Source organism: Mastomys coucha, unplaced genomic scaffold, assembly GCF_008632895.1.
Source record: "Mastomys coucha isolate ucsf_1 unplaced genomic scaffold, UCSF_Mcou_1 pScaffold20, whole genome shotgun sequence".
NCBI lineage: Eukaryota > Metazoa > Chordata > Mammalia > Rodentia > Muridae > Mastomys > Mastomys coucha.
In genome coordinates this window covers 24165738-24183396 of record NW_022196903.1, presented here as the reverse complement: position 1 = coordinate 24183396, position 17659 = coordinate 24165738, and the positions used below count along the sequence as shown (strand labels likewise).

General features: G+C 53.2%; 1 protein-coding gene across 2 annotated transcripts; it reads left to right on the top strand.

Moving 5' to 3' along the window:
• Positions 1–469: 469 nt before the first annotated feature.
• Positions 470–16155, top strand: Impdh1 (inosine monophosphate dehydrogenase 1). 2 transcript variants are annotated; one of them, XM_031381344.1, is made up of 15 exons: positions 470–755; positions 4758–4859; positions 7490–7538; positions 9610–9711; positions 9826–9900; positions 10139–10345; positions 10498–10585; positions 11397–11596; positions 11964–12054; positions 12254–12349; positions 13132–13275; positions 13381–13525; positions 13802–13945; positions 14089–14172; positions 15372–16155. In XM_031381344.1, exons 1-15 carry the CDS (start codon positions 586–588, stop codon positions 15391–15393), a joined length of 1719 nt encoding a protein of 572 aa, XP_031237204.1. In that variant the 5' UTR covers positions 470–585; the 3' UTR covers positions 15394–16155. The 2 variants fall into 2 exon arrangements, with proteins under 2 accessions (XP_031237204.1, XP_031237205.1); XM_031381345.1 differs by having other exon boundaries at positions 4761–4859; positions 15372–16154.
• The last annotated feature ends 1504 nt before the right edge of the window (positions 16156–17659 follow it).

The following is a 17659-nucleotide window of genomic DNA, read 5'->3' as shown; positions in this document are numbered from 1 at the left end:
TTCCTTGTAAAGGAGTACTGCAAGGAGGGCAAGACTAGGGTCTTTTCCTTCAGAAGCCAGTAGCCTGTTTGTCTTCTCTGGGTAGCAGTATAAAGAAATGGGGTTGTTGAGTAGGTAGGGCTTGATGGAGTGCCCCACTTCTCTTGCCCAGGCCTGGAAGCACTCCAAGAGGCCACGCAATAGCTCATTGCCCTGGTGTTTGCGCGCCTTTCCCTTAGATGAAGCCAGGAGAAACTCGAAGGTGCACGAGACAGGGTACAGCGGAGGTCCTCTTCAGTTGGGTCCTTGAAGAACACAAATCTCGCTCCACCTCACCATCTGCTCATCTATTTACTCTTGAGCCTGAGTGGCGGCTCATGGGGGCGGGACAGAGCGTAGTGCCAAGGGCGGAGCCCAATGGACTCCAGGACCCCAAACCAGTTCCTCCAGAGCCCCGCCTCCTAAACACAGCCCCGCCTCCTGCAGTAGGCCCCGCCCCGGCCCCGCCCCCTCCCGGAGCGGACTGGGGCTCCTATTGCCTACCGCGGTCCGGGAGCCTCCACGCGGAGAGGCTCCCGCCGCCCAGAGCTGCGGCCTCCGCATGGCATGGAGGAACCGCTCTCACCCCCACCGGAGTCCGGGCTGCTCTCGCCGCTGCTGCAGGGAGGCGGAGCCGCTGCTGCTCCAGAGCCCGGAGCCCGGCAACACCCGGGACATGAGACCGCGGCGCAGCGGTACAGCGCCCGCCTGCTGCAGGCCGGCTACGAGCCGGAGAGGTGACGCCCAGGGCAAGGCGCGCGGGCGCATCCGGGGCGGGCGGCAGAGAAGGGCGCGGCAACGCCGGGAGACCGGGTAGCACTGCGGGGGAGGCCACAGGGGCAGGTCCCCTCTACTGCCATTCCACTTCCCCAGACGCAGTTAGACTGTCACACACCCGACTCTGGCCGGCTGATGCAGGCGGGCACTGTGCAAACAGTTCAGTGCCGCGTTACTCCGGGGAGCTGGGGAGAGGGCGCAGGTTGTAATATCGCTCCCTAAAATTTTATCTAAGATCCGACCTATACTACACACTCAGCGACGCTTGGCGCAAGTGACTCCGACCTCTGGGGTACAAAAAGTGCTTGTTGGAGTCCCAGTCCAACGTTGCTTTCTCCTCAGCTTTCTTCTTCCTAGAACTGTCTTCAGTAGGTGTGGGTGTCCGGATTGAGTGTCTCCCTGGGACCAGGTGGAGGTACTTTCACTTCCTCACCAGGCACTGAGATGCAGTGAGGCTGCTGCTGTTCACTCCCTGGAAAGACTTGTACCCCAATGCAGGAGGGGTCTGGAAGGCAATGGATGAGGGTCGCTGGAGTAAGAGTTGGGGCTGTGAACTGGGCCTCCAGGGAACAAGCTGAAAAAAGAGACAGTAGCTAATCTCTGGATTGTATCGCAGTTTGAAATGCAATCCTACTGTCCTTCCGGTCCAGGGGATTTGGACTTCTCTCTCTACCCCATCTGCTGGTGCTCAGCAGCTTGGGGAGGTGACCTGGCAGCTGGGCTTTGGGGGGAGGGTGGTCTGGGGAATTAGCCAGGTAGTTCTGCCCAGGGTCTGACCGCTTATGTAAGAATTTTTAACGGCTTTAGGGGCTATGAAGTCCGGCCCCTCTTGCTGTTGCTGCTGTCTCTTTAGAACTGACTTAGGCTTAAGCAACCCCCACCCGTTTTTCTATAATAGAAATCTAGGTTGGAGGGCTTGGGGTTTTAGAGAGGGCCACTATATGGGAGGAAGCGGGCCTTGGCTCTTGCGAGCTTGAAGGAAGCTAGAAATGTAGAATCTCGCAGGTGCATCTCTTTCCCAGATGTACTGCTGCATCAAAGGGGCAGTGCCAACCTCATACTCTTCCGCCCTCCACTTGGGCTCAGAAGAGCCTGTGTAAACTTGAACCCCAGCCGGGCCAGTCAGTATAAGATTCAAAGCCTGACAGCTAGACCCCCATCTGCCTCCACCAACCTGAAGCTGTAGGAAGAGGCAAGGGTTCTCTGAGAAGCCCTAGGCTGGAGTCCAGTGTTAACTGGCTTGAACTTGGGTTCACCCTGCCCACTTATCCCGGCTTAACAATGCTAATGTTGTCATTACCTTTCCCCCCCTTAAAAGTGTTGTTTTGAAATCTTGTTCCTCTAAACAACCTCAGATCAGATAGAGTCCTCTGGGCTGCTTGCCTGAACTTCAGTGCCCTGGTGGACACTATTCCCCTATTCCCCTGAGCAGCTGGTTTGGACCTGCCCCCTGCCCTTGAAGCTGTGAGGAGGGGAGTCTCAGGGGACCAGCTGCCCTTCCTTGCGTTGAAGAGGCCCACTGGTTGCCTGGTGTCTCCTCCCTGTGGAGGAAGCAGCTGGGGAATTGCAGGAAGAGGGAGGGGGGAAAGCCAGGGAGATGGATTAAGTCTCTAGAAAAGGACAGTCTAACCCAGCCTTGAGCCCAGCAGCTTAGAGTAATGAAGAGCTCTGACATAGGTCAACCCAGCAGGCAGAATGGGGCCCTGAAGTCTGTAATCACTGGGAAGGTGACCCTCCCCATAGCTCAGACTGCCAGTCTCCTCGCCTGGGACCCAAAGTCCTAGGCTGGGGGCAGATGACACATTAAAGTTACCTGAGGTGGTGGGGCCCAGCTGCTCTCCTGGGCACCAGCCTTGGCTGAACCCTGAACCAGAGCCAGTTTTGACTCATGATGTAGGGAATAGTGACCCATAGCAGGCTCCCTAGAAACCCGGAGAGACCACTGGGACAGGCCATGCTCAGAGCCTACGATTGACCTGGTAGCTATTTTTTTTTTCTGTGTCCAGGAAGGGCGTTGCAGAATGACCAGGGTGTGTCTTCTGGCTAGTCTCGATGCTCTGACTACTGGTAACAAGCAGTAGCAGAGTAGAACAAGGTTCTACTCCTCCTATGGCCTAGGCTTCTAGAGTGTAGCTCTGAGTGTGGGAGCACCCAAGAGGATCACCTGGCAAGCAGATACCTATCCCTCCGACAGTCTGCTCTCCTTTCTGCTGCTCCAAGGGTCTTCATACCTCACACCAGGCCCTATCCTTTGGGCTCCACTGGCGCCCACCTCCCAAGAGTCAAGAAGACATCTGTAAATCCTCTGTAACACTTGAGCTCTGGGGGAGACCTTCCTTTCCCTTTGCACATGGATGGAACAGCCTCTGTTTTCCTGGCAGGGTCCCGGGGGCATCATTGGGGAGGTTGGGTACCCTAGAGAGCCTGGTGGCTTGGAAGCCAAGGCTCCCCTGGGCCTGGCTGTCACCACATTGTTGAGAGGCAAACAAACCCCGCCTTCCTGGAGGGAAGGAGACAACACAGCAGCTCTCAAGGCAGGCAGGGAGGAGAGTGTCTCCAGGACACCTAGTTTTCTCCCCAAATATGTGGGAATTTAGGAGGGCAGGCTAGTGGTTGGGGTAAAGGGTAATGATCTGGGGTAACACTCTGGCCACCTCCACCTTCCTCCACGCACGAATAGGTTTGCTACCTAATCTTAATGTCTCCCCACATTGAAATCTGGGTCTTGCTAGCTGCTCAGAACTGACCACTAAAGTTCTCCTGGGGGGGAGGACTTTAAAATTGCCTGCTTCTGACCTTGTTTGTATGTATACTTGTTTATGCCACTGCCCCAAACCTTTGAGTTTTCCCCAACTTTTAACCTGACGTTATTATCCCTACTCAAAACAATTTTTCTTCTCTAGACTCCTTCCTGGTTCTCTCTCTCTTTATTCTCCCTCCCCCCAACCCGTGTGTGTGTGTGTGTGTGTGTGTGTGTGTGTGTGTGTGTGTGTGTAGTCTGGGACTGGGAGTAGCCCTTCCCCTTCTGCACCTATGCATGAGGAGGTCCAATAACTGTCAATCGATAGATTGTGGAATATATGCACATTAATGTTATTGTTGTTCTTTTTTGGTTTTTGGTTTTTGGTTTTTTGAGACAGGGTTTCTCTGTATAGCCCTGGCTCTCCTGGAACTCACTCTGTGGACCAGGCTGGCCTCTAACTCAGAAATCCGCCTGCCTCTGCCTCCTAAGTGCTGGGATTAAAGGCGTGCACCACCACTGTCCGGCCCTATATGCACATTTATGAAAAAGGCTTTGAAGATGACAGATGCCTCTAAGGCTTTTCAAATGCAAAGCATTGTTTAAAAAAAAAAAAAAAGCTTGCTCCTTAGGAATTGCGTGGGGTTGCGGCAAGAATAGTGGTCCAGGGCGTTGGGGAATTTTGAGTTCAGACTGATATTTCAGGGCTCTGAAGCTTTTATCAAGGTTGGGGGAATGACTATTGGGAGAAGGCAGGACCATGTTAGAGATACCTCTAGGATAGGTAATGGGAGACTAAGGGTCCTAGCCAGATTAGGGGTGAACCCTGTGAGGTACACTGCTGGGGTTCCGGGGAGCATGTTGAAGAGCAGCGAAGGGGGCGTGTCTACGCTTTGCTCTTTCTCTGGTCTCACATCCTGCCTGCAACCCCCCGCCCTGGTCGCCAGAGTCGAGGTGCCATTGCGGGTGATCCGGGCGTGAGTGCAGCAGCGGCAGCCGGGCAGGGCCTTTGTGCGACGAGGGGCGGAGGCAGCGGTCCCCGAAGGAGGGGCTGGAGGAGAGGGCGGTGCCCGGGGCCTCCCTCCGCAGCCGCAGCCCCCGCCCCCTGCCCACAGCGGCAGCGTGGCCTCGGTGCGCGTCAGCAGCGGCAGCGGCGGCGGCGGAGGCAGTGGCAGCGGGGCGGCCCGCGCGGGGGTTTATGTCGGGTCGCGGTGTCTCCCAGCAGCATGGCGGACTACCTGATCAGCGGCGGCACCGGCTACGTTCCCGAGGATGGGCTCACCGCGCAGCAGCTCTTCGCCAACGCGGATGGCCTCACCTACAAGTAAGCACCGAGATTGGCCCTACCTGGGTGAGCACACCGCCACCCGGCGGCCCCTGGCCCCCGCCCTACACGTGCACTGCTGTTCCTCGCTGACGCCCGAATGCCCTCGCCCAATAAGAGTGACTTGGGGCCAGTGGGGGCTGGGCGAGGGAAGGAAGGAGGCTCGCACCAAGAATAGAGAGGGACGTGGCACAGCGACATCACTGCCCAGGGAGCCTTGACCGATAACTGGCTAGATCCGAGGCCAGCCTGCCCCCTCACTATTCTTCTGGGTGTCTTGGCCGCCCTGGAGAGGCCTTGGGACATGCTGGAAAACGAGAAGTGGCTATTCTAGGGGGACTTTAACCAGCATGATCCAGGATGTGCTTCCTCAAGCCTCACCGTGAAAGCAGGGAGGTCCCAGGATCTTATCACAGGGAGCTGGTTGAATAATAATCCCCAGGAGTGGGCCCATTGGGCAGGAGTGTGGCCCTGTCTCTCCATATCTAGTCCAGCCCCCCCCCCCTTTCCACCTGTGCGGCTTCCTGCCCATAGGTTGGGACTGGTGCCCTCCATGAATATTCTGTGCCAACCCTTCAAGCCCACTCCACGTGGCATTTTGGAGAAAGGTAGAGACGTACCTGTCTGCCTCAAGCTTAGTTTGCATTTTCCTGTGGGCCCTCGTCCAGTTCTCCTTGCAGGCTTGGCACTAGCTGTGTCTCCTAGCTGCAGGACGACATCCCTGCCAGAAGAAGCATCAAAAAGAACCCTTGGTTAGGGCATAGTAGCTGCTGGAGAGGCTGTGCATCTGTGGCCTGTCACCAGTCATCTCTACCTTGGTTCATAAATATATTCCTGTTTGTCTGTCAACTTTCCTGTTGCTCTGAGGAGAGCGCCCTCCTGCCCGCGGGTGAAGGGTCATTTTATCTAGAAAATGCCAGTGGGCCTAGATTCCCCGTGTTTCTTCTCTGGCCTCTAAGTGAATCACAGAGAAAAATAGGCTGTCGGGGGAGGTCAAGGTGGGGTAAAAGTTCTTTGCTGCCTTGGTGGTCTTTGATGACTAAAGAAGGGTTCTACCTTTGATTAGAGTTCTATGCGCTCCTAGGGAAGTTTGAAGGGGAACCATTAAGAGTTTCTTTTAGGCTTGGTGGCAAATTAGTCACAGCACTCCTATCTGCCCTGTGGCTTTTGTTTCCTGCATGAGAAGTGCCTCCTGCTTTGCCTAGCTGGGCTCAGAGTGTATTTGAAGTTGGGCCATTTGCCTCAGAGTGTGTCCACCCAGGCTTACTGTGACTTCAGGTAGACTGTGCCTATAGCATTCTTGGCCTGTGGCAGTGTATACCTAGAAGTACCATGGAGGCCTGCTCTTTCTTCCTAGGCTCCACTTGACTGTTACCTCACTCCTGTTGACAGCTGCTACACTCTGGCAGGTCCCACTTGCTAGGACTTCTGGCTGTCCTCCCCCTGTGTGTTGGTTGCTCCTGCCCCAGTGCCTGCTCTGTCAGAACATGTCCTGAGCTCAGGTCTCTGGGGTCCCTCCAGCTGCTCTGAACCTCGTGTGACTCAGCAGGCCCAGCCGTGTGCCGTGCTGGGTTGTGCTTGGGTCGTGTTGCATGACAAACTTATTTTCAGATTCGGTGTTCTCTGTTTTTTTCTTGCAGTGCTGGGAATCAAACTTAGGACCTTGTACATAATAGGCAAATGCTCTATTACTGAGTTACATCCTTAACCCAGATTCTCTGTTGTTAGGCTATTGTTTTGTTTTTCTGAAACAGGATCTTGTAGCACAAACTGGCTTCAACCCCAATCCTTCTGTCTCTACCTCCCTAAGTCCCAGAGTATAGGGGTACGCCACCCCCAGCCCCAGTGTAGCTTCTGTTTTTTGCGTTGAGTGATTCTTTGCTTTTGTCAGGACTAAGAAAAAATTTTTTTTCTTGAGACAGGGTCTCTTTATATACTATTGGCTGGCAACTAGACCAGGCTAGCCCCAAACTCGCAGAGATCCATTGCCTCTGTGAGAGCTAGAGGCTGGGATTAAAGGTGTGCACCGTCACGCCTGCCAAGACAGAAATCTCAAACCAGGCACGGTGGCACATACCTGTAGTCTCAGCAGGCTGAGGAAAGAGGATTGTGAATTCAAGGTCATTTTAGACAGCAGTAAGATACTGTTTTAAAGGTGGGGGAAAGGAAGCTAGGTTTGGTGGCACATAATTACATCACTTGAAGCAAGAGGCTGAGTTCAGTATTATCCTTGGCTATAGAGCAGATAACCTGGCCCGTCTGGGTTACATGAGACCTGTCCATAAAAATAAACAAATAAATAAAAACAACAGACTGAGAAGTCTTCAGAGGCATGTATTGTATGTACTGTGCGTGACCATATAGGAAACTTCTATGTTCCTTCACAAACTCTGGGTGGCCTCTGGATCTGGTGACCCTCTGCCATTTTGGGCTCTAGTTTCTGAGGTTGAGGCTATCAGGACATCATGGGGGTGTGATGAGGAAGACCTCTCATAATGAGGCTGCAGGGTCAGTGGATTTTAGCCTTTCTGTGCCTCTACCCACCCCCACCCCACTGCCAACCCTAGGATAGCAGACCCCAATGCTTTTGGACACCCTGCCCACCTGTCTCTCTCATCCTGTCTTCACAGCGACTTCCTGATCCTCCCAGGATTCATAGACTTCATAGCTGATGAAGTGGTAAGTGCTTCTTCCTTCAGCTCAGGGAGGGGGCTGATTGTGGGAGAGGGCAGGCTTTCCTTGGGAATGCACTTTTGCCTATTGCCGTTATTGTGGTGGGAGGGACCGGCACACAGAGCAAAGGGCAGAGGCATCTATCTAGGTTGGGGGAGATCCTGGAGAGTCTTGAGTGGCAGCCTCCGGGTTTAGAGGATGCCCCGTCACTGAAGAAGTTGGAGGGTTGGCTCAGAAAAGGCCTTCTCGGTGAGGAGAAGGGTTGGGCGTGGTTGCTTTATTATATAGACAATAAGGATTAGCTGTTGTCTGAAATGCTGAGCCAGGGCTATGCTCTCAAATTATGATCACTTTGAATACAGTGTTCAGTGATTGGGCACTGACTGACCCATAATGGACAAGGACTGGCAAGAGGGTTTGAAGAAGGGCTGCGGGGAGGACTTTGGATGAATACACAGACACACAATGCTTTCCTTTCCCTGAGGGGCTAGCACTAAGCCAAATCAGCGAATAATTAGAAGACAGAGAAGCTGAGAAGAGTAGAGTTGATGGTGTAAGACAGTTTGGGGAAAGGCAGTGATTCGATCTTGAACTCATGCCTGCTTAAAACACCCATTGCTGTGGTTATTTCTGTTTATTCTTTCCATTCTCACAAAAGGCCTGAGAGCCTGCACATGCCCAGCCCTAGATCACTTGTATATTGAGGAAACTCAGGTTTAGCCTGTGTGTATAGAGCTGACCCAGACAAGATTCGTAGGGGGGAAATTTGGGCTCTTCTGGTTATTCCCTTATGATAGCAATCAGGAAGCCTTCTTGCTTTAGCCACTTAGTTTAACAAAGTTTACTGCACATCCTGGGCTGGGCATCCTGGCTCTGTGCCAAACTCCGGTCTGACTGCTAGGAAGAGAGGAACTAGAAAGACATCTGCCTAGTCATGAAGGGTCTCCTTGTCCTATGGTCTCTGTCAGGAAGGTGGTGGCTGCTTGGGACCTGATAGAAGAAGAGTCCGTGTGATTGTCTGGGTGTAGGCCCCGAGCTCTGCTCACAATCTGTAATGTACTTCAGGGGCCTATGAGTCTCAAGGGTTTAATCCAGGGTTTGTTTGGAGGGTTTGGGTGCTAGATTAGTATTTATTGACAGAAGAGTCCATGGTCTAGCCATGTATAAACAGACAGCCTGCAAATGTATCCAGGAAGAGTGCCTCTTATTCAAAATATTCAAGACCAAATGTTTGCAGATTGGTAGACTTGATTTTGGGGGATCATTTGCATATATATATATACATATATATATATATATATATATATATATATATATATATATATATATATATATATATATATATATAGTGTAAAGTCAGGAATGGGCCTGAATCTAAACCAAAATTAATTTATATTATATATATATCTTACATGCTACCTGAGGGTAATTTTATAGAGTATTTTTTCTGCATTTGAAGGTGACTTGTCATGCGAAGTCAAGTGTGGAACGTTGTGCACTTGTGATCCTGTCTGTACTCAGAACACTTTAGCTTATAAAGCATTTGGATTTGGGATCTTCAGATTAGGGCTGGGCACCCTGTGTTATCAGTCCTGACCGTTTTCTTGAGCTCCAGACCCTTAGCCATTTGTGTTCCTACCTGGCTAGTAGGTGCCTCCTTCTGGGCCTCCCTGGGCCACCAGCCCTTGTCACCTAGAACCCATTCACTTTGTTCCCAATGTCACTTGACCTTGGTCTCCCCTCCCCTCTCTCTCTCTTTCCTCTTCCTTCAGTCTCCTTTTTACTGTTCTCTTTAGTTTCATGTAATCCAGGCTGGCCTGTAGTTCAATATTGGTCAAGGCTAGCCTTGAACTCTTAATCTTCCTGCCTCGATTTGGGATCATGGGCCTGGTGCTCTTTGTGGCTTTCATCTCAGCTAAAGTGACCTTGCTCATGTGCCTCACATGCACTCTCTTTTCAAGTGGAGTGGTCAGTTCCCTGAGAACTGTACTGCTCTGCCGTGCCACAAGGCCTGGCCAATGCAGGCTCTAGATGCTGGCGAATGTTCGTCCAGTGGATAGAACTCTTCCATCCTTAGGACCTGACATCAGCCCTGACCCGGAAGATCACACTCAAGACACCACTGATCTCGTCTCCCATGGATACTGTGACAGAGGCGGATATGGCCATTGCAATGGCTGTGAGTCGCTTGCCTGGGTGGGGACTCCAGGGCGGGGGGACTGAACAGGAATGGGGTGTGCAAAGGGAAGAGGAGGCTAGCCTTTGCTCTTACCATACCTCCCTTCTATACCAGCTCATGGGAGGAATCGGTTTCATTCACCACAACTGTACCCCAGAGTTCCAGGCCAATGAAGTACGGAAGGTCAAGGCAAGTACTAGACTCACCCTCAAATACATGCAGTCTACTTGATCTTCTAACTGATGTGGGACCTAGGTGCCCTTCTTTACAATGCACTATGGGCTTAGCCACCCCCCTTTTCCCATTGGTCCTCACCCTATTGAGGGCTCTCGCTTCTCAGTGACACATCAGGGTCCCCTTTGTCCCTGGTGGCCAGGCTACATGCCACCTTTGGGTTTCTTGCAGCTCTTTTCTTCTTCTTCTATAGAAGTTTGAGCAAGGTTTCATCACAGACCCTGTGGTCCTGAGCCCTTCACATACTGTGGGTGATGTTCTGGAGGCCAAGATTCAACATGGCTTCTCTGGTATCCCCATCACTGCTACGGGCACCATGGGGAGCAAGCTGGTGGGCATCGTCACCTCCCGAGACATCGACTTCCTCGCTGAGAAGGACCACACCACCCTCCTCAGTGAGGTGCCTGCAGGGCAGGGAAGGCAGAGCCACAGCACAGAGGGAACTCCACCCCTGGGGGCCCCAGACTGGTGCCTGTGACCAGGGACCACAGGGAGGCCTGGTTCCTTCTCTCTCACCTGCCAACCTGCAGGCAAATGTTCCTGGCCCCACAGGTGATGACGCCGAGGGTCGAGCTGGTGGTGGCTCCTGCAGGTGTGACATTGAAAGAGGCAAATGAGATCCTGCAGCGCAGCAAGAAAGGTACTGGGGAGTAGACACTTGGCGTCCTGTACGGCAGGATTCTCATCATTCCTCAGCCTCTCTTGTTGGCCCAATAATGACCCTGGGTCTTGGGGAAAACTTGAATAATCCCAGGCAGTCCGGAGCAGGATCCCTGATACTCGGCTACCTGCTTACAGAAGCCCAGTCCTAATTCAGTGTCTTCCCAGTCTTTTTCCAAACTTGTCCTGAGAGGTGCTTCTCATTGTAAAAGAGCTTTCCGGTCTTAGGAGTCTGGGAAAGGACTGAGGGGAAGTTCCAGGGCCAGGGGGTTTCCAGGACAGCCAGAACTTCATAGTGGGGGACCCTGTGTCAAAAACCAAAAGAAAGAAAAAAATTACCCATTGACGTCTCAGGGTCTCTGAAAAGTCCTGCAGTTAAATGTATTTGATAGGGCAGCTGCTTGTATAACATACATTAAGTTCCTATGGGCTACTGCTTCCCAGGTCCCCAGTGGAGAGTTCTTTGGGATTTGATAGGGGCAGAGAGGATCTATGTTCCTCCCTCAGAGCAATCTCATATTAAGACCTTGTCTGGACACTTTGTGACCTGGTCCAGCAAGTGAAAAGCTGCCAGGGTTCAGGGCTGCCTCTCCCACCAACCAGCCAGGACAGGAAGAGCCTTAGGAACTTGCATGCTTGGGGAGGTTCTTTGCTTCCTGATCTTTGGGAAGAGGTCCAGGTCCTGGGTGGGTGCTGTCACCTTGTGGCTGACTTAGGTACTTCAGGGGGTCTCTGTTCCTTTCCATCCCCATCTTCTATCCACTACCCTGCTTCTCTTTCCTCCTGGTCAGGGAAGCTGCCCATAGTCAACGATCAAGATGAGCTGGTAGCCATCATTGCGCGCACAGACCTGAAGAAGAACAGAGACTACCCTCTGGCCTCCAAGGACTCCCACAAACAGCTGTTGTGTGGGGCAGCTGTGGGCACCCGTGAGGATGACAAATACCGCCTGGACCTGCTCACTCAGGCCGGCGCTGACGTCATAGTACTAGTAAGGAGGTGGCGGGTTCCTTTTCATCAGGCTTGTGGGGCCCATTCACCTCTATTAAGTCTTTGCTGCCCACTTTGCTTTTCTTTCTGCTTCTCTGATATTGGAACTAGGCTAATCATAGAGGCCAGAACCAACCATGGCCCTCCCTCCCAGAGTTTCTCCTCACATACAAGTTCATTTACCCTGATAATTACAACTCACCCTCACTGAAAGGCCCCGCTTGCTGGGCACTGAGCTCAGCTTTATACACGTTTACTTGTTTAGCTTAGTGTTTAACCTAGTTAGAGGCAGCTCTTTGAGTGCTGGTTCCTAATTCCTGTGAGGGGACTTGGCTGTCTAGCCTGAACGTTTTTGTCCTTGCTCACAGGATTCATCCCAGGGGAACTCAGTGTATCAGATCGCCATGGTGCACTATATCAAGCAGAAGTACCCCCATCTCCAGGTGATTGGGGGAAACGGTGAGTGTGGAGTGACCCCTCTCAGCGCCCCCCAGAACTCCTAGGTGATGATATCGCTCCAGGCAAAGGGGATAAGGGGTAGGATGGGCTCTGTTTGGGGAGCATTTAGGTTGGGGGAGGTATACTAAAATCCCAGGGCATTCCTGGGCAGGGTGGGGCACTATCCTCACATTCTTTTGTCTGCTCCCTCCATCCCCAGTGGTGACAGCAGCCCAGGCCAAAAACTTGATTGATGCTGGTGTGGACGGGCTTCGTGTGGGCATGGGCTGTGGTTCCATCTGCATCACCCAGGAAGGTGGGTCTCCGCAGGAGGAGGAAGGAAGGGCTGCCGTTTAGAACCACCCTGGTCCCCTCTGGCCTCACACCTCACTCTTGTTCTAGAGATACACGAGTGTCTGCCTCACTAGGTTCTCAGGAGCAGGGTTCAGGTCTGTTTCTTTATCCTGTCTTGGGATTATGGGAAGAGGCAGGTGTAGGCAGATGAGGCCATTTGACTTTTGGGAGTGGACCAACCTGATTTTTGGACTGGTTGTGGAGACGCTGTTGCTATGGCTCTCTAAGGTTGGTGTGACACTTTTCTAGAAGGTGTGTGTTGGGAGATAGCTGAGGGCTTGGGTCCCACTTGTGACCAGATCGTGCCTAGGATCTATGAAGAAAACAGGTCTCTGAACATCCAGGGATTTCATAAACCCACATTGCCACATGTAATAGAGCAGAACTGCCCCCCCTCCCAGGAGCAAAACCATATTTCAAAGGAGGCTGTGAAAGCCCAGCTCTGGTATTAGCTGCTAGTGCAGAGGAAGCGCTGTGTCTCCTCAGTAGCTGGTGCTAGAGACCACCAGTCTTGAGGTCATGTTTCTGAAGGCCGTCACTGATCCCCTGGTCCATATCCTTGATGGTGCTGCTAGTGGTGGGCGCCTTAGGAACCTAGAATGGCTTCCTCCCTGCAGTTACTCTTGGGTCCCATCTTAGGCCTCAGAAACACCATCTCTCACCTTCCTTTCTCCATTGGTGGGGATAGATACGAGGAGACTACCACTTATTCATCTCTGTCCCTTAACATCCGCTTTTCCCTAGTGATGGCCTGTGGCCGACCCCAGGGGACTGCGGTCTACAAGGTGGCTGAGTATGCCCGGCGTTTTGGGGTGCCAGTAATAGCTGATGGTGGCATCCAGACTGTGGGCCATGTGGTCAAAGCCCTGGCACTTGGAGCCTCTACAGGTGAGAGGAACACTTGGGATTGGGGAGGTGAGGACTAGAAGCTAATGGGGCAGTCAGGATACTTCAGAGGAGGAAGCATTCAGCCCTCAACCTTGACCTCTGCAGTGATGATGGGCTCCCTGCTGGCTGCCACCACGGAAGCTCCTGGTGAATACTTCTTCTCAGATGGGGTGAGGCTTAAGAAGTACCGGGGCATGGGTTCTCTGGACGCCATGGAGAAGAGCAGCAGTAGCCAGAAACGATACTTCAGGTTTTGCTTCATGCTCTTGAACCCCTGCATGCCCTTGACCTCTGACGGAGACCTGAGATGGCATCCCAAGTTGGGGAGACGTACATACACGCAAAGTGGCAGATGTAGCCTGACCTGACCAGAGCCTGGGATACGCAGTCTCTGTCGTAGCCTAGTGTGTGACTGAGGCTGTTGTGGGGATCATTCTGGGTGGTATTCCATCTGTACCCTGGAGAGGCAGGGTGGGGTCCTCTGAGCCCGTGACTGCCCAGCTCAGCCTTCCCACCTTCCATGCAGTGAGGGGGATAAGGTGAAGATCGCACAAGGTGTCTCTGGCTCCATCCAGGATAAAGGCTCCATTCAGAAGTTTGTGCCCTACCTCATAGCAGGGATCCAGCATGGCTGTCAGGATATTGGGGCCCAAAGCCTGTCTGTCCTGCGGTGAGTATTGTAACTTGAGGGGGCAGCAGAGGGTCCTGGGAAGTTTTCCTCTTTCCTGTTTTCTTTTCCTTCATTTTTTTTTTTTTTTTTTTTTTTTGCGGAGGAGGGGGTGTTTCTGACTTATTCACCTGCCCACCTCCCAGATCCATGATGTACTCAGGAGAGCTCAAGTTTGAGAAGAGGACCATGTCGGCCCAGATAGAGGGCGGCGTGCACGGCCTGCACTCGTAAGTGGGCAGCCTCCTCACCATTGCTGACTGGTGCTGGGTTGGACAGCTTCAAAGGCTACGCTGAGGTTCCGGGGGCCACGTGGCCTCTCTGTACCCTGGAACCTTGTCATGGAGCCTCGTGTAGGCTGGCTGTTCCACTCCCTCCCTTCGGGTAGCATCTTGGACAGGGCACGGGAGGTGTGGCCGCTAGCCCTACCCGGGCTCCTAGCTCTTGCTTGCTCAAAGAGCTTGGTGGCTGGTAGTAAGGGCTGTTGGTGTTGGGCTCTTGCTGGTGGTGGCCCCAGGCAGGCAGTCAGGCAGAAAATGGGGGCGTGAACCCTCTGGTGGGGAAACGGGCAGAGAGACAGATGCCAGGCCCGATGCTGGTGTGACTCTGGGTTGGGGGCCGAGCTAGTTGGCAGCAGTAGTTGTAGGCATGCAACCCGCCCTGGTCAAGAGGACCCATCTCCCTAAATATAGGCGGGCATCTAACCTGTGTCTCTTTCTGCCCCACCCTCCCGTAGCTATACCTTTCTGCCGTGTAAGTAACTGCGCTGCCGGGGCCAGGCGTAGAATAGAGCAGGGGCAGTCTGGGTGGGCCATGGGGCTGGGAGAATGGGGATTGGGTGGGAGGTAGTGCTGGAGCCTGGAGTCTGGTAGTGCTGAAGATATGGACCCACATGGACCGTTCTGGTCCTCATTCCCAGGACCATGGTGGAGGAGGCCAGCCACGGCCCCTCATCCAACCATGGCCCCTCATCCAATCACAACACGAATCTCTTTGTGGGGTACAAAGAGATACCTGTGGTTACAGGCCTGGGGCTACCTCATTATGAAGGGCCTGAGTCACAATCCATGGGGGGGCACAGTGGAAACAGGGTACCGAAGGTTGAGCGAGTTGAAGTCTGCTCCGTGAGGACGGTTGTGCTTTCCTGAGCTGTCTTCCCCTCCTGGCCAGCAAGGGCAGTCCACTCAGGTGTGGCATTGGCAGGAAAGAGCACAGCTTTCATTGGGACTGGCATGGTTTTTCATGGAGCCCTGGCCAGAGGAAGACAGAGGTCCAGGGCCGCCTCTGCCTCCTCTAGCCCCCTGGCTGAGTGGCAAGTTCTGCAGCTCCTTGCCCTATCCCAAATCTAGGGGGCCATGGGCAAGAGGATGCTGGGAAGAGAGTAGGAGCCACACACCTTCTCTCAGTCCCATCTTATTTGTCTTCACAGTTACGAGAAGCGGCTGTACTGAGGACAGCAGCGGAGGCCAAGGCAGTGGAGGGGGCGAGCCCCGGGGCCCCACTCCAGGAACAGCCTCCCTCCATAACTGAATGGTCCATAGATTTGCACTACGGGTTCCCCAGCTCCTTTCCAGGGAGAGGAGTGGAGTCCCTGAGGGGACTGTAGCCCCTCTCTGGGCAACCCCACAGAGTCAGGTAGCCCCCTGTGCCAGGCTGCCCCCATGAGATCTTCTGGGTTCCCCCTTCCTCAGCTCCCTGAGCCCAGTCAGCCTTGGCTCTCAGGCCTTGTGCCTGCCTCAGGTCTTTCTCGCTGCAGCCTGCTCTGGCCCAGTGTCCAACTCTGACCCCTGGGGAAGGTAGCCCCTCCTGGCTTCTCCTATAGGGCACCTCTCTCTCTCTCTCGCTGCCCCCTTCCTTCCAGGAAATGGTGCTCTCCTGACCCTGCCTCTGGCCCGCCCCTGGAGTGCTGTCCTCTCAGCCATGTGGCACTGTGGGTTCTGGACCTAGGCCAGGGGAAGGTCTCTGCCCCCTTCCTCTGGCTCGGGGCTCCCATGGGGCCTGCTCCTCAGCCTACTTCCCCATCTCTGAGCCTGGGGAGGGCCTGATGATGACCACCTGCCCTTCATTCCTGACCCACCACCACATCCCCAGGTGTACCATCCCTGCCCTCTCTTCTCAGCTGCAGTTGAAGGCTTTAACTTTGCACACTTTGGGGTCACAATTGTGTCATTGTATATTAAATAATCTGAATAAATCAAGCAGTTATCAATGCCTCTGGGATCCTGTTTCTGTCCTTTGCCCCTCCGGGTGGCTGGCCCCTATCCTGGTAGTGACTGGGAGTCCCATCAGGGCCTGGCCTCTACAGGAAGATGTGGGGATACCACATTTGAGGGCATACTGAGGTGGGTAGGCCATATTATAGGATGACTCCCAGGCCTGAGCCCACCGGCCAGCAGTTCCCACAACTGCATGCTATCACAGGAAGGGTCATTGAGGCTCCCACTGCAACCTTGAGCAGGTGGAAGTATGAAGTGGAGGTGGCCCTGACCACTCAAGGCCTGTGACCTCACTCACCAGCTGGGACTCCTCTGTGTGTACAAGGCTGTTGGGTGAGCTACCACTGTTTACTGTGATTCAAGACTGTCTGCAGCCTCCATCTCCCTATTGAACAGACTTTGCTGTCCGTCGTGGGCTTCTGAACTCCTAGAAGGCATGTCTGGTTGTTCTAGCAGGAAAGTACAGCTCCTCGGATGACCTTGACTGAAGACCAAGCCTCTAAAGCTGGGGGCAGTTCTTGAGACATTTACATTGCTTTTCCATGCTGCTGGTGGAGGTTGGCAGTGGTTGCCAAGCTGTCCAGCTTTGGCATAGTCATCGCTCAGATGGGCAGAGAGGATGATAACCTGGGAATGCCCCGGTGGCAGAGAAGATTTGTGGTAATGATCTGGAAATGCTTCTGTGACTACCAAGGTAGGGTTCCATAGGGCTCTGTTGACACAATGTGATGATAGATGCTCTCACCCAGGCCTGACTCAGAGGAAGCCTTTGGCTATGGGCTTCATACTGTTGAGTCTACACCAGGTTTTTACTAAAGTGTTTTCCATCTTTGTGCACCTTCAGGATTTAGGAGGGAAATTTGGGTGCCAAGTTGTTGGCGGAGTTCAGAGGTGCTTCTGGGAACTGTATGGAGAGTCCCTAAAGGCCTGGTGCCCTAGAGTCTATGGCTCTGGGGTCACCTAACAGAGGTGACCTAGCCGGTGGGAGAATGCTTGGATCCCATAAAGCGGTAAAAGATGAGGGGATGCAGCTCCTAATTGAGGCCACCCTGCAGGAGCAGCATGCATGGCCCATTCCAATGTGGGGAAGAGATCTGCCCTTTTAGACAAATATCAAGCCAGCTCTTTCTGAAGGGAGCTGTTGAGTGGATCAAAGGGAGAGTCTCCCCTTGAATTAGATCTCATTGACCAACAGCTGACATTAGAATAGGTTACTTTGCAAGCTAGTGAGCCCCAGTGATCTGGAGTTTATTAGCATTGGCTGACCTTTCTAGAGGAAGTTCTAGCTCAGTAGGTGTCTTAGTTTCTTTTCTCCTTGCTGTGATAAAATACTTTCAGCTTAAGGGGGGAAAAGGTTTGTCTTGGCTCACAATTCCAGGGTTCCATTGTCCTAGTCAGGGTTTCTATTTCTGCACAAAACATCATGACCAAGAAGCAAACTGGGGAAGGAAAGGGTTTATTCAGTTTACACTTCCACAATGCTGTTCATCACCAAAGGAAG